This window comes from Podarcis bocagei, assembly GCF_964188305.1.
Source record: "Podarcis bocagei genome assembly, chromosome: 4".
NCBI classification, from domain to species: domain Eukaryota; kingdom Metazoa; phylum Chordata; class Lepidosauria; order Squamata; family Lacertidae; genus Podarcis; species Podarcis bocagei.
Window position 1 is genome coordinate 102992619 of NC_138128.1, and position 12566 is coordinate 103005184.

General features: G+C 42.0%; 1 protein-coding gene across 1 annotated transcript in view; it reads left to right on the forward strand.

The window, feature by feature from the left end:
- The window catches only part of CCDC91 (coiled-coil domain containing 91), a 148855-nt gene that overhangs the window by 86119 nt on the left and 50170 nt on the right, over positions 1–12566 (forward strand). The window contains exon 9 of the mRNA XM_081191051.1: positions 11654–11761. Within this exon, the coding sequence (XP_081047177.1) occupies positions 11654–11761 (108 nt within the window). The remainder of the gene's footprint in view (positions 1–11653; positions 11762–12566) is intronic.

Consider the following 12566-nt stretch of genomic DNA (forward strand, 5'->3'; position numbering starts at 1 on the left):
TTTGGCAAAGGAAACATTTCTTGGTCGTTTTTACATCCTTTCCCTCCTTTTTGCGACTCTCGCTGGCGTTTGAAACTTCCTGGGCGTGCGCACCGCCTATTTCCATTGGCTCCGCCGGCGGGGAAGGCTGCCTAGGCATTCTAGGAATGCGGTAGTCATGACAACGCTGCTCTCTCCCTTCCCGCCTCTCTTGAGCCCGCGCTTCCTGTCTTACTCCAATCGCAAGGGCTGCCTTGGTCAGCTGGTCCATAGACTGTGGGCGGGGTGCGCGCAAAAGCTCATCTTTGACCGTTGGTGACAACCCCTCCTCAAATAGCATTTGTATGGGTTCTGAGTCCAGCTGCCACCCCAGACGATGAACAAGCATGGCAAAACGTGACCAATAGTCTCTAACTGACCCTTCTCCCTGCTTACAGCTTAGCAGTTCCCGTTTGGTCACACTCTGTTGCACATCGCTACTGAACATCGCGTCCATCGCCTGAAAGAATTTCGATAGATCCTCCAGGGCGTCATTCTGCGTCGCCATGAGCGGTCAAATCCACTCTCTCGCCCCGTCCTGCAAGTGCCCCACAATATAAGCAACTTTGGCTGCGTCATTTTCAAAATCATTTTTCTGCAGCTTCAAGGCATATTCTATTTCTGTTCTAAACGCCCCATACTCTTGAGGCTTTCCCCCAAACTTGTGCACCAGTCCCGGTACCTTCCTCGCTATGGGGGTGGGTTTCCCCTGAGCATCCAGCGACCGTCGTTCTTCCAGCCTTGCCGTCAGGATGGCTATGTGCTCTTCCAAATCGCGGTTTCTCTCCTCCAGCGATTGGCCTCCGGCCGCCCCTCCCGTGGCTCCTGCTCCTCCGGTCTTACTCATGATGCCCCCTTCTGCTTGTTGCGCACGAGCAACTTTCAGGGTCAGACAGATTGCTGTAGTGGTTGGGAGTTACTCGTGCGTAATCCTGCTCCGTTTGAGCATCAGATTGCCTGGTTAAACCCTCCGGACTACGCAGCCCATATTTGCGTGGCTGCCCTTAGTCACTCGTAGAATCTGTCTGTGGGCGTTTCTTGAAGCTTTGCCAACATAAGAGTTGTTTGACGCCCAATCGTTTCCGCCTCTCACTGCGCGGGAGTCTCCTGCGCAGGGTGGGCGTGGGCAGCGGGGTGCTTGGGCTCTCCTCGCTAACTTCCAACGAAGAGTCCTGGAGCCCCTGCACCTCCCTGTCCCGTTGCTCTCCTGGATCCCTGGTGTTACACTCATTCTCTTCCCTTTCTTCCCGGCTAAGGCTCCCTCTAGCGCTTGGACCTTCCCCCGCAGAATCAGAGACCCTCTCCTTCTCCCGTGCCTCTGATGGCAGTTCCCTGACAACTATGTTATCACATTGTTACACTCTTGTTCTCTGTAAATAAAATTGAAAATGTTTATTTAAACCCTGCCAGCGAGTCCATTTTTTTTTGTTTCTGCAAATATATTGTAAACAGTTCCCATTCTTTTTCAAAATCACTATTGTCCTTTTCACGCAGTTTGTCCCTTAACTTTGCTAACAGTTCATCAATTTTTCTTGCCATTGTTCTTTTGATGGTACTTCTCTGGTCTTCCAATTTTGTGCTATTAAGATTCTTGCTGCTGTTGTAGCCTACATAAATAATGTCCGTTTTTCTTTCAGCAACTTTTGTCCTAAAATACCTAACAAAAAAGCTTCTGATTTTTTAACAAATGATATTTTAAACATTTTTTTCAGTTCATTGTATATTATTTCCCATTTATTAAAAATAATCTTGCAATCCCACCACTTGTGGTAAAATGTACCTGCCCCTTCTTTACACCTACAGCAGTTATTTTGTTCTGTTTTATACATTTTTGCCAGTTTTACTGGTGTGATGTACCACCTATACATCATTTTCATGTAATTCTCTTTCAACAATATGTAATCTGTAAATTTCAAATTCACTTTCCAAAGCCTTATCCAATCCTCAAATTGTCATCATCAATCTTTATTACGGTCCAGAGACCCAACAAATCGTTACAAAGCAATACATAATTCATACAGCCTACCTCCAGGTTAAACAAGCATTTTGTTCAGAATATAGGGATCATTGGTTCTTGCAACCACCAATAAAAACTTTGCCATTGCTAATGTTCTAGCATTTGTCCAGTCTTCCAATAGGAACCTGACATAGTGAGCCTCTGATTTTCCCTGGAAAGGTACCAGCAAGGGTAGTATCAGTTCAGCCCTGGCTTGCTCATATTTTGCACAAAGCAACAAAATATGTTTTATGGAATCGATGTCTTGAGCACACCAGCAAAGTCTGTCCTGGTAGGGAACTCCTCTCAACCTACCATCCAACACTGCAGAAGGAAAGACGTTTAGTCTGGCTTTGGTGAAAAGCCTTCGATAGTTTGGTACTGTCAGGTTTTTAATGTAAGATGTTAACTTAAAGACATGCCCATATTGTACTCCTACTGCCAGCGGACTACAGACTGTGTGTGATCGAGATCGCAAGTCACTGTGTGCATTATCCCATAATCTTTGCTTTAACGTCTTTAGGGCGCCTTCATAACCCAGGTAATACAGTTGGGGGGGGGTGACAGACCAATAGAGGTGGCTTTTTTAGCCATGGTTTTCTGCCATTTGCTGACAAATTCCTCATTGGTCAGGTGTTGGTAGAAACCCTTCCCTAGATCAAACACTGAAATCCTGAGCCAATGTTTTAGGGCAGCCCACCACGCTTTAATTGAAATTGGGCATTCACCAGCTTCTAACAGAAGTATGGAGTTGGGGACACAGTTGGGAACCTGCAGCAGAGATTGTAGAAATTTTGCCTGAAAGCCATCTAGCTTTGGCAGGTCCCCATTATGCCAGACATTTGCAGCGTACAGGAGTTGGGAAACGGGTTTTGCGTTGAAAACCCTTACGGCTGCTGGAACATATTTGCCGCCCTTTGTGAAAAAGAATCTGAGTATGGCTAGCTTTGTGATCTCCACCTTTTGAAGGGAGGTTTGCCAGTGGTGCTTCCAAGATCCTGTATGATGCAATGTGAGCCCTAGATAACTGAAGTATTTGATCTGTTCAAGGTTATGGCCATCCAGCACCGGGAGAAGCTTCTTTCGAAAACTAAAATTTTAGATTTTTCATAATTAATGGATAAACCATTTCCAGAACAGTAATCAGAAAAATTTCTCAGCAGATAATTCAAACCCGGTCTGGAACGTGAGATGATGGCCGCGTCATCAGCAAATAACAACAAGGGGGTCCTTCTCATTCCTGTTTTTGGGAGGTGTCCATCTGGGCCCATTAAGCTCTCTTCTAGGTCATTTAAGAATAGACAAAATAATGTGGGGGCCAAAATGCATCCTTGTCTCACCCCCCTAGTCATCTCGATGCTGTTCGATAACTGTCCCTGTCGACCGCATCGTAAAAAACCTGCAGTTTGGTTCCATTGTACAGGGCTTTTATAAGAAAGAGGAGTCCTGCAAAATCAGATTTAATTTGGACCATAGCTGGGATCTGGGGATGGAGTCAAATGCTGATTTCAGATCCATGAAGTTTACCCTGTAGAGGCCTGGTATATTTCTCGGCTAGGAAGGACAGCATTAGACAGTGGTTTGATGTTGAATGGTTCTCACGAAAGGCTGCCTGGGCTTCAGATAGTATATTATGTTCATTTAGAAAAGTTGTCAGTTTTCTACTGAGGAATCGGGCATACAGCTTCCCAATTATTGAAAGCAGGCTAATTGGCCTATAATTGGAGGGTACATTTGGGTGGCCTCTCTTAAAGATTGGGACTACTATAGCATGTTTCCAGCTATATGGTACTTTACCCGAGTTATTTACTACCGTAAAAAGTGCTGCCAGAAGTGGAGCCCACCAGTGCTGGTTTGATGTAATCAGCTCCGCTGGGATAAAGTCTTTCCCCGGAGCCTTTCTGCTCTTCAGATTCCCAATTAATGTATGGACTTCCTCCACAGTAACCGGCCTCCAATGAGGGAGCAGTGACAATTCTGCCCTGTCAACATCCTGGAAGCTGGAAGGGAGGTTTGGATTTTCCATAAATATATTTCTGAAGTGGTTCTCCCAAACCTGAGCTGGAATGGCACAGCTGGGGGCTGAAGAACTATTTTTCATTGAGTCGGAGACCAGTTGCCAAAAGAGTTTAGTTTCATTGTTTAGTGAGGCATTCAATAGCAGGGACCAGGAATTTTGTTCAGACTGCCTTTTTTTATGAGGCCAAAAGGGCTTTATACTCTTTTTTGATTTTGAAATAAGATGGAGGTAAGTAATTTAGTCCAGCGTTTCTATAGGCCAAATAAGCGTTCTTTAAGGCTTCCTTCTTTGTGTGGCACTCTTGGTCAAACCAACAGCGCCCTTTAGCAGTGCGTGGCTTGCCGGCTGAGTTTATGTTGACAGAGACCACATCCTTCGTAAGCCGTCAGGGAGGAATCTATTCATAAATTGTTTATTATAATTGATCTTAACTTAATTGCAGTTTGTGAATTCAATCTATTCTCAACTGCAATTGCTATCTCAGGTGTACATTTTTTTCTACGCAATGCTAGATCATTTGCTTTATCTATTTCCTCATGTTCTATGTAAGAGCGCTGAATTGAATTTTGGCCAGTAGTGGAGATGATTAGAGGTAGGTGGTCGCTTTCAGTCCTATTATCTATGTTGAAATCGAAGGCCTCCCTGTTAGTGAGACAGTAGTCTATTGTGCTGGCTCCATTTGTATTTATGAATGTGTACTCGCCTTCTCTGTCCCCGGGGAGCGCCCCATTAGCAATGATAAGGTCAAAACTTATTTGTAAAAAAGCCAGGCAGAAGCCAGCATAGTTGATTTGACAATCTTTCGAATGTCTACATGAGGGTGGGTTTGGAAAGAGGACACTATTTTCCTTTAGATCTCTTAATATTAGGAATTTTATTTCCAGGCTATCATCATTTGAGCCTATTCTGGCATTCATATCTCCCATTAGGTAAAATGGCGATCTGGGGTACTTCATTTGTAGGGAATAAAGGAAACTATGGAATTTACGCCACGTGCTCTCTATCTGTGTTTGCACTGTATATGGTGGGATATAAGCTGAAACAAGAATGATACTCTTGGATTCCAGATGCAAAGTGATCCCCAGTGCCAGCTGCTCGAAAACTGAGCACTCAGTAACCTGTGATGCCAATTGAGTGGAAACCAGAGTTACTAGGCCCCTCCTCGGTCATCCCCTTCTGAGCGGTTTAGAGGCCTTGATTTCATAGGCGGGGTGACCGTCGAGAACTATGTTGTTAGTTGCCCAAGTTTCCTGTAGCATTATTATGTCAAAACACGTTATATATTCATGAAATGGCTCGTCCCCTAGTTTGTTGGCCCAACCCGCTATGTTCCACGAGATAATGTTAAAGCTGCACATTCCATAGCTGGCTTGGCTTCATTGTGGAGGTGAAATTGTTATCAGCTCTCCCACTGGTTCGGTAGTGATGCAACCGTTCTTAGGATATGCACGGTGTTGTTGTTCTCGGGGTTGAGTTGCAGCATTTTACCGATTTCCCGGCATCGACAGTGTTATCTGAATTGCTGGGACCATCAGGGGGGTCTTCATCAAAGACAATTAGGAATGAGTTCTATTTGATGTAGTAGGTTCTGAGTTCTGTGCTCTTACAAAATCATCCATTTTAGTCTGCTTTCTCTTCTGCTGTGGGCTCACTTGTGGAGATGAGGCCGGTCGCTTCTTTTTCCTAGACATTTCCCCAGCGATAAAGCCGCTACTAATTTCTGCTGTAAATCAGGAAGCTCTGTCTCCTCCCACAAATTGTATATTATGACCTAAATCCTGGGCCCACTTAATCAATACTAATTTAACTTCTTCATCTTTAGTTTCCCATTCCAACAGTATATTGTACGCCTTCTTTAATGATTTGGAATGATTGTCTATAATATCCTTTTGGAATTTAGAAACTGTGTAAGTGAATCATCTCTTGTCTTCTTTGAAGATTTCATTTAATTGCCTGTGGTGCAACGAGCTCTGAAGATGTTCCTTTATCTCATCATAATCTTTCAATTTTAACTTTCCTTCTTGTTCTGTTAGTAAATCTCTATCTGTTAGCCATGTTCCTTTCATTGTTGACATTTTAACTGATAATGCTTCAGTGGGTGATAACCACCACAGGGTTTTGGATTCCAATAATTATTTGTATTTTTCCCATACCTTTATTAAAGATTTCTTATTATATGATTGTGGAATCCTTTTATCCTTTGCTTTCTCATACCACAAGTATGTGTGACATATCATGTCCTTCCTACTCTATTGCCTCTTCTTTTTCCAATTTGATCCAATCCTGAATCATGCTGCTTCATAATAAATTTTAAAATCTGGAAGGGAAAAGTCTCCTCTTTCTTTTAAATTTTAAATTTGTAAGTATTTTATGCTTTATACTTGGTCTTTTCCCACTCCAGATAAATTATGAAATATCTTTTTGCCATTTTTTGAAACAGACATTATAACTTATTATCGGTATTGTCTGAAAGAGGAACATTTTTGGTAGTACATTCATTTTAATTGCTGCAATTCTTCCTAAAAGGGAAAGATTCATCCTGTTCCATATTTGTAGATACCTTTTTATTTCATTCCAATTTTTTTCATAATTATCTTTGTAGATATTGTGATTCTTTTTCATCAACCATATTCCCAAATATTTTACCTTTTTATGGATTTCTATGTCTATAGATTCTGATAGCTTCTTCCTTTCTTTAAGATTTTTGACTAACAATTTAGTTTTATTTTTATTAAGTTTAAAACCTGCCACCTGTCTAAACTTTGAATTTTTTCTATTACCCTGGTATAATGGTTGGGAGTTACTTGTGCGTAATCCTGCTCCGTTTGAGCATCACATTGCCTGGTTAAACCCTCCGGACTGCACAACCCATCTCAGCATGGCTGCCCTTAGTCACTCGTAGAATCTGTCTGTGGGCATTTCTTAAAGTGTTGCCAACATAAGAGCTGTTTGACGCCCAAGCGTCTCCGCCTCTCACTGCGCGGGAGTCTCCTGCGCAGGGTGGGCGTGGGCAGCGGGGTGCCTCGGCTCTCCTCACTCACTTCCAACGAAGAGTCCTGGAGCCCCTGCACCTCCCTGTCCCGTTGCTCTCCTGGATCCCTGGTGTTACACTCATTCTCTTCCCCTACTTCCCAGCTGAGTCTCCCCCTAGCGCTGGGACCTTCTCCTGCAGAATCAGAGACCCTCTCCTTCTCCCGTGCCTCTGATGGCAGTTCCCTGACACCTAGGGAGAGAATTCTTTGGATCTTCTACAGTAATCAAATCATCTGCAAAAGCTTTCAATTTATACTCACTTTTCTTTATTCTTATTCCTGCCACATCTTTGTCAGCTCTAATATTTCTTGCTAAAACCTCCAGGACCAGAATGAACAAGAGTGGTGATAATAGACATCCTTGTCTGGTTGCTTTTTGTATTTTACATTGATTTGTTATCACCTGATTAATAATTAGTTTTGCATTCTGTTCTGAATATATAGCTTGGATTCCCTTATTAATTTTTTCTCCAAATTCCATTTCTTCAAGGACTTTTTCATAAAGTCCCAAGAAACATTATCAAATGCTTTTTCTACATCTATAAACATCAATGCAGCTTGTTTTTAATTTCAAACTTCCAGGTATTCTATTATGTTTAAAACATTCCTAATATTATCTTTCATTTGTCTACCTGGGAGAAATTCTGCTTGACCTTAATGTGTATATTCTTCCAAAAAAAATAAAAATCCTTCTGTTGGCTAAAATATATGCAAACAGTTTATATCACTATTTAATAATGAAATGGGCCTATAATTTTTAACTAAAATTATCTCTGAATCTTGTTTTAGGATTAATGTTATATACTCCTCTTTCCATCTTTTTGGGACTTCCTCTGTTTTTAAAATCTCATTCATCATGTCCTTTAAGGGAACCACAAGCTGTTCACTTAATTTTTTATAATACTTTGCTGAGATTCTATCTGGTCCTGGAGATTTACCTGTCTTTACTTGATTTATTGCTTCTAAAAATTCCTGCACTGTTATTTCAGCATTAAATAATGTCAGTTTTTCTTTTATTTTTGGAAGGTTACTACTCTTTATATATTCTTCCATCAACATCTTCTTTTCAGTATTCAGTTAAATATTTAATGAAGGCTTCCCTTATTTTCTTTGATTTATCTGTGACTTTGCCATTGGATTTTATCTTATTTATATATATATATTTTGCTCACTTTTCCTCATTTGCCTTGCCAGCAGTTTCCCTGGCTTGTTGGCATGTCCAAAGTACTTTTGTTTCATCCTTCTAATTTTCCATGCTATTTCCTCATTAATCATCATTAAATATTGTGTTTGTAATAATTTAATTGCCTGCTTAACTGTCTCCTTATTTGGTTTTTTTAATTAATTCTTTTTCTTTCTCTAATATTTCACCCAATATTTCCTTTTTTTCCTTTTCCCTTAATTTCTTCTTGGTTGAGTTTTGTTGGATAAGCAGTCCCCTCATAGCTGCCTTACTGGCATCCCATACTGTTTGCAGCTTGGTTCCATTATCAAGATTTAATTCAAAATAATCTCCCAGTGCCTTTTTTGCGATTTATAAAAAATTACTGTCATCTAATAAATCTTCATTCAATAAACTGCTGTTGTCAGGGGTTCAGGAGCAGAGGCGAGGGCAAGGGAGGAAACAGAGAGCGAGGGGGAGGAGGCAGAAGAAAAGATGAGCGATGACGACGACCCGAGATCTCCGAGTCTTTCCAGTGAATCAGAAGATTCACAGAAAGGAGCACCAGTGGCCAGAGCAAGGGGGGAGCCTAGGGGGACACCCCAGGAAGAAGGGTCCAGAGGGGGCTCAGAGGGGAGCAGTTGGAAATCGGGACCAGCGTCACCAACAGAGAGCAGGGGAGAAGAAGGGCGCCAGGTATCAAGTGCTGGCAGCTCGCAACAGGAGGGAGGGCACGAGTCAGGAGTGGCCACACCTCCATCAGGGAGCGAAGAAACGGTCAGGAGGAAAGTGGAAGGTTGGGCGCGCGCGCCAAGTTCAAATGCACAGGAAGGTGGCGCAGTAAGCAGCCCGGAAAGGGAGCCAGGTCCTAAAGCCCGGCGCAAGGAGACAGGAGGGTCCGGGGGGTCAGCGTCAGAAGAATCCCGGAAGGAAGAGACCACGGGGGGCAGAGGGACCCAGAGAAGAACGGTCAGGCGGAAGAGGTGGAGTAAGGCTAGGTTAGTAAGCTGGTGCACAGGGGGCGGAGACTCAGACGGAGCTTCGCCGGTCTAACCCATAAGACGTAGAGCTGCACGCAGCAGCTTGAGAATGGAAACTGTAACTCAATAAAGACTTTTATAAAGTGAACGCTGGCTAGCGTGATCCTCTGTGAGCTAGGATCTGGAAGCAGCTCTGACAGCTGTGTATTTTAAAAAGTTGTCCTTTTGTTTGCTATGCATTTGGACACCTTAAGACACCTGATCACCTTACAGGTTCTATTCTAGGTGTGTGCTGCTTTTAAAAAAATGTACTTCTCTTACTCTGTCCTTCCTTTAATTGGTTCTTGAAAGCTACCTTGGAAATTTTAAATCGGAAGATGGGATAAAATGTTTCAATAAATAATAACTGAAATAAAAATAAAATTGGAGTATCATTGGTTAGGTTAGGGTATACAGTGGTACCTCGGGTTAAGTACTTAATTCGTTCTGGAGGTCTGTTCTTAACGTGAAACTGTTCTTAACCTGAAGCACCACTTTAGCTAATGGGGCCTCTTGCTGCTGCTGCGCCACCGGAGCACGATTTCTGTTCTTATCCTGAAGCAAAGTTATTAACCTGAGGTACTATTTCTGGGTTAGCGGGGGGGGGGGGGCGCTAGGGGCGCCTTGGAAGATGGCGGATATTAACATCTATCCAGCCCGCACAAGGTAATTAGAGGCTGATTATGGGGAGTAAATCAGTCTCCCTTCATCTCTCCTGGGATCAATCCAGTCTTATGCATATGTAGGAACTTACCATGGAGTAAGTTCCAGTAAGCTCAGTGGTGCTCACTTGCGAAAGCAGCGCTGCTTACTTTTGATAACACTGAGTGTTATCAATGACCTTCAGCAGCAAGGTGGCTTTTAAGCTTTTCCTTAGAAATAATAAAAATAAACCCTTACAGAGAATGGTTATCATTTAACTGCTAGCCTGAAGTAGTAATCCCTTAAGTTAGGAAACAGGCTATCCATTCTCTCATTGACTTCAAGGGTTGCTGATGGAAAGAGATTTGGTACTTAAAAACAATTTAGCTTTTTTTCATCTTGGTTCCCTGCTTAGTTGATTAGCATTGATAAAATAACTACAGGTAACCTACAGAGAGATTGGCTCTTGCCCTGTCTCCTCACCTTCTGAATTCGAGATGATAAGCCGCAAAAATTGCAAAACCTGAGAACCTCATTGTAACTGAAGTAATTAATTGCCCTGGTGAGTACGTTGTCAAAGCCTGCAAGTACCACTGTATGGGTATGAGAGGCAAGTACAGTGCTAAAAGGCAGCAAATAGGTGTATTAACAGCATTTGCTGAGACAGGTAATTGGAAAATGCCAATGACTAGTGTGTTTTTTTGTTGTTCTAGGCTGTTTGCATATATGCATCATCTTGCTTAATGCTTTCCACCAAATACATATTTTATTTTTCAAAACCAAAAATCTATTTTAGATTTGGAATGCTGTGCTTGCTTGCCTGGCTGTCTGTGCATGCCAAGGATCTGCTTTTTATAAAATAAGCCTCTTTTAGCATAATTGTAATTGCAAATAGTTCAGTCAAACTTATTTAAACATTATGTTGCCTATTTAACCATAGTGTTATATCTTTTGAGTGGATAGAACATCCGTTTTAAAGGAATAATGTAAATAGCATATGGTATTAGAATTTGAATTAGACGGTGCCACTGCAGGAAGGATGAGACAGAGCTAAGACTAGCAATCAACTAAAGGAAATTGCTGGGCATAATATGAGCTGGCTTCTCTTATAACCCTTTTCAAAGGCTGATTCCGTCCCCCTCCTGCTTTGCTTAGCTGAGCCTGGTATGGCTCTGATTCTGCTTGCGTCATACTGCTGTTTTAGCATGTTGGTGGGGTTTATTGGGGGGGGGCACTTTCTTAATGTTCACAGTTCTGATGTCTGATCTCTTCAAGTTGGTGCGTGAACTATTTTGGGGGCATTGCTTCTATGTTTTCAAATAACTCATAATTTCCATCTGTTTTTACTTGTGGTTGTGAAGATCATGCTTGGCCCATGGGATCTAAGAGTGTGTGCTGAGAGGATGTGGAGTTTTGTCAGCCAGGGAAATATGTCTGGCTCCCCCCCCCCCCCCGCCTCCATGGCTCACATAAGCATTTCGTCTTGTGTGGTCCCACTGAATTGGATCTGTTTAACAGCACTACTCACCTTCCCTATCTGTTACCAGTCTTTTGAATGTAAGATTCTAAAAAGGAACATGAGAAGCAAGAATGTAATTCTGTTAGCAGAAATATAAAACTTGCATTAGACTAATATTAACATTTGCCTTAGAAATTGTACATATCTGTGGGTGTACTTTGATACCAAATTCTATTTGCATGCATTTATAGTCACAGGCTGACTGTCTTCTCCATTTATACCAATCTGCTGTATCTTTGTTTCAGGCCTTACTGCAGTCTACGGTTCAGCAACGCAAAGAAACCATTGAAAAACAGTATGCATCTGTGATTGAAAAACAGGCACAAAAGTGTGAAGAACTGCTTATTGCTCAAGTAATTGCAATGTCTCTTTGCAAAAGTTTATATAAAAATATGTATATCTGGGACAGAATTCAAAGAGCTACTTAGACATACAAGGGCAAATTAAATGTACAGTGGATTTTCTTGCATTTTAAGTATCCATATTGTATCCCAGATACATTACGGGATTTGAAATGTTTCTTGCTGTGCAGCCTAAATGGCTGCTGTTGGAGAAACTCAAGTCCAAAGCTTCCTTTGGTGTATTGAAATTATTGTGTAATTCTACACTCTGTTCCTTTGATTATAATAATAATTCTATTATGAACCACCATAGCATATAGTATGGCTATGTTTAGATAAATTGGGTGCAACAATGAACTGTTATTTAATTAAATTTAACTCTCTGTTGAGAGGTTCACTGGTCTGGAGGGAAATAATTAAACTTTTGTGTAAGCCTGGGTACCCACTATACCTTTAAAGAACATTTTAAGCACATTTTATATAATAATTTATAATTTATATAGTGTACAGTCATACCTCGGGTTACAGACGCTTCAGGTTGCATTTTTTTGGGTTACGGACCCGTCAAAACCTGGAAGTACCAGAACTGGTTACTTCCGGGTTTTGGCGGTCGCGCATGCACAGAAGCGCTGAATCTCAACCCGTGTGTGCGCAGACGCGCCGCTGCGGGTTGCGAATGTGCATCCTGCACGGATCATGTTCACAGCGCGAGCGTCCACTCTATCTCCTTGAAAGAATTCTGGGCATTGTAGTTGATTAAGAAAAAAAATGTGCTTTAAAGGTATAGTGCATGCACAGCCTCAGCCTTCCATAATTT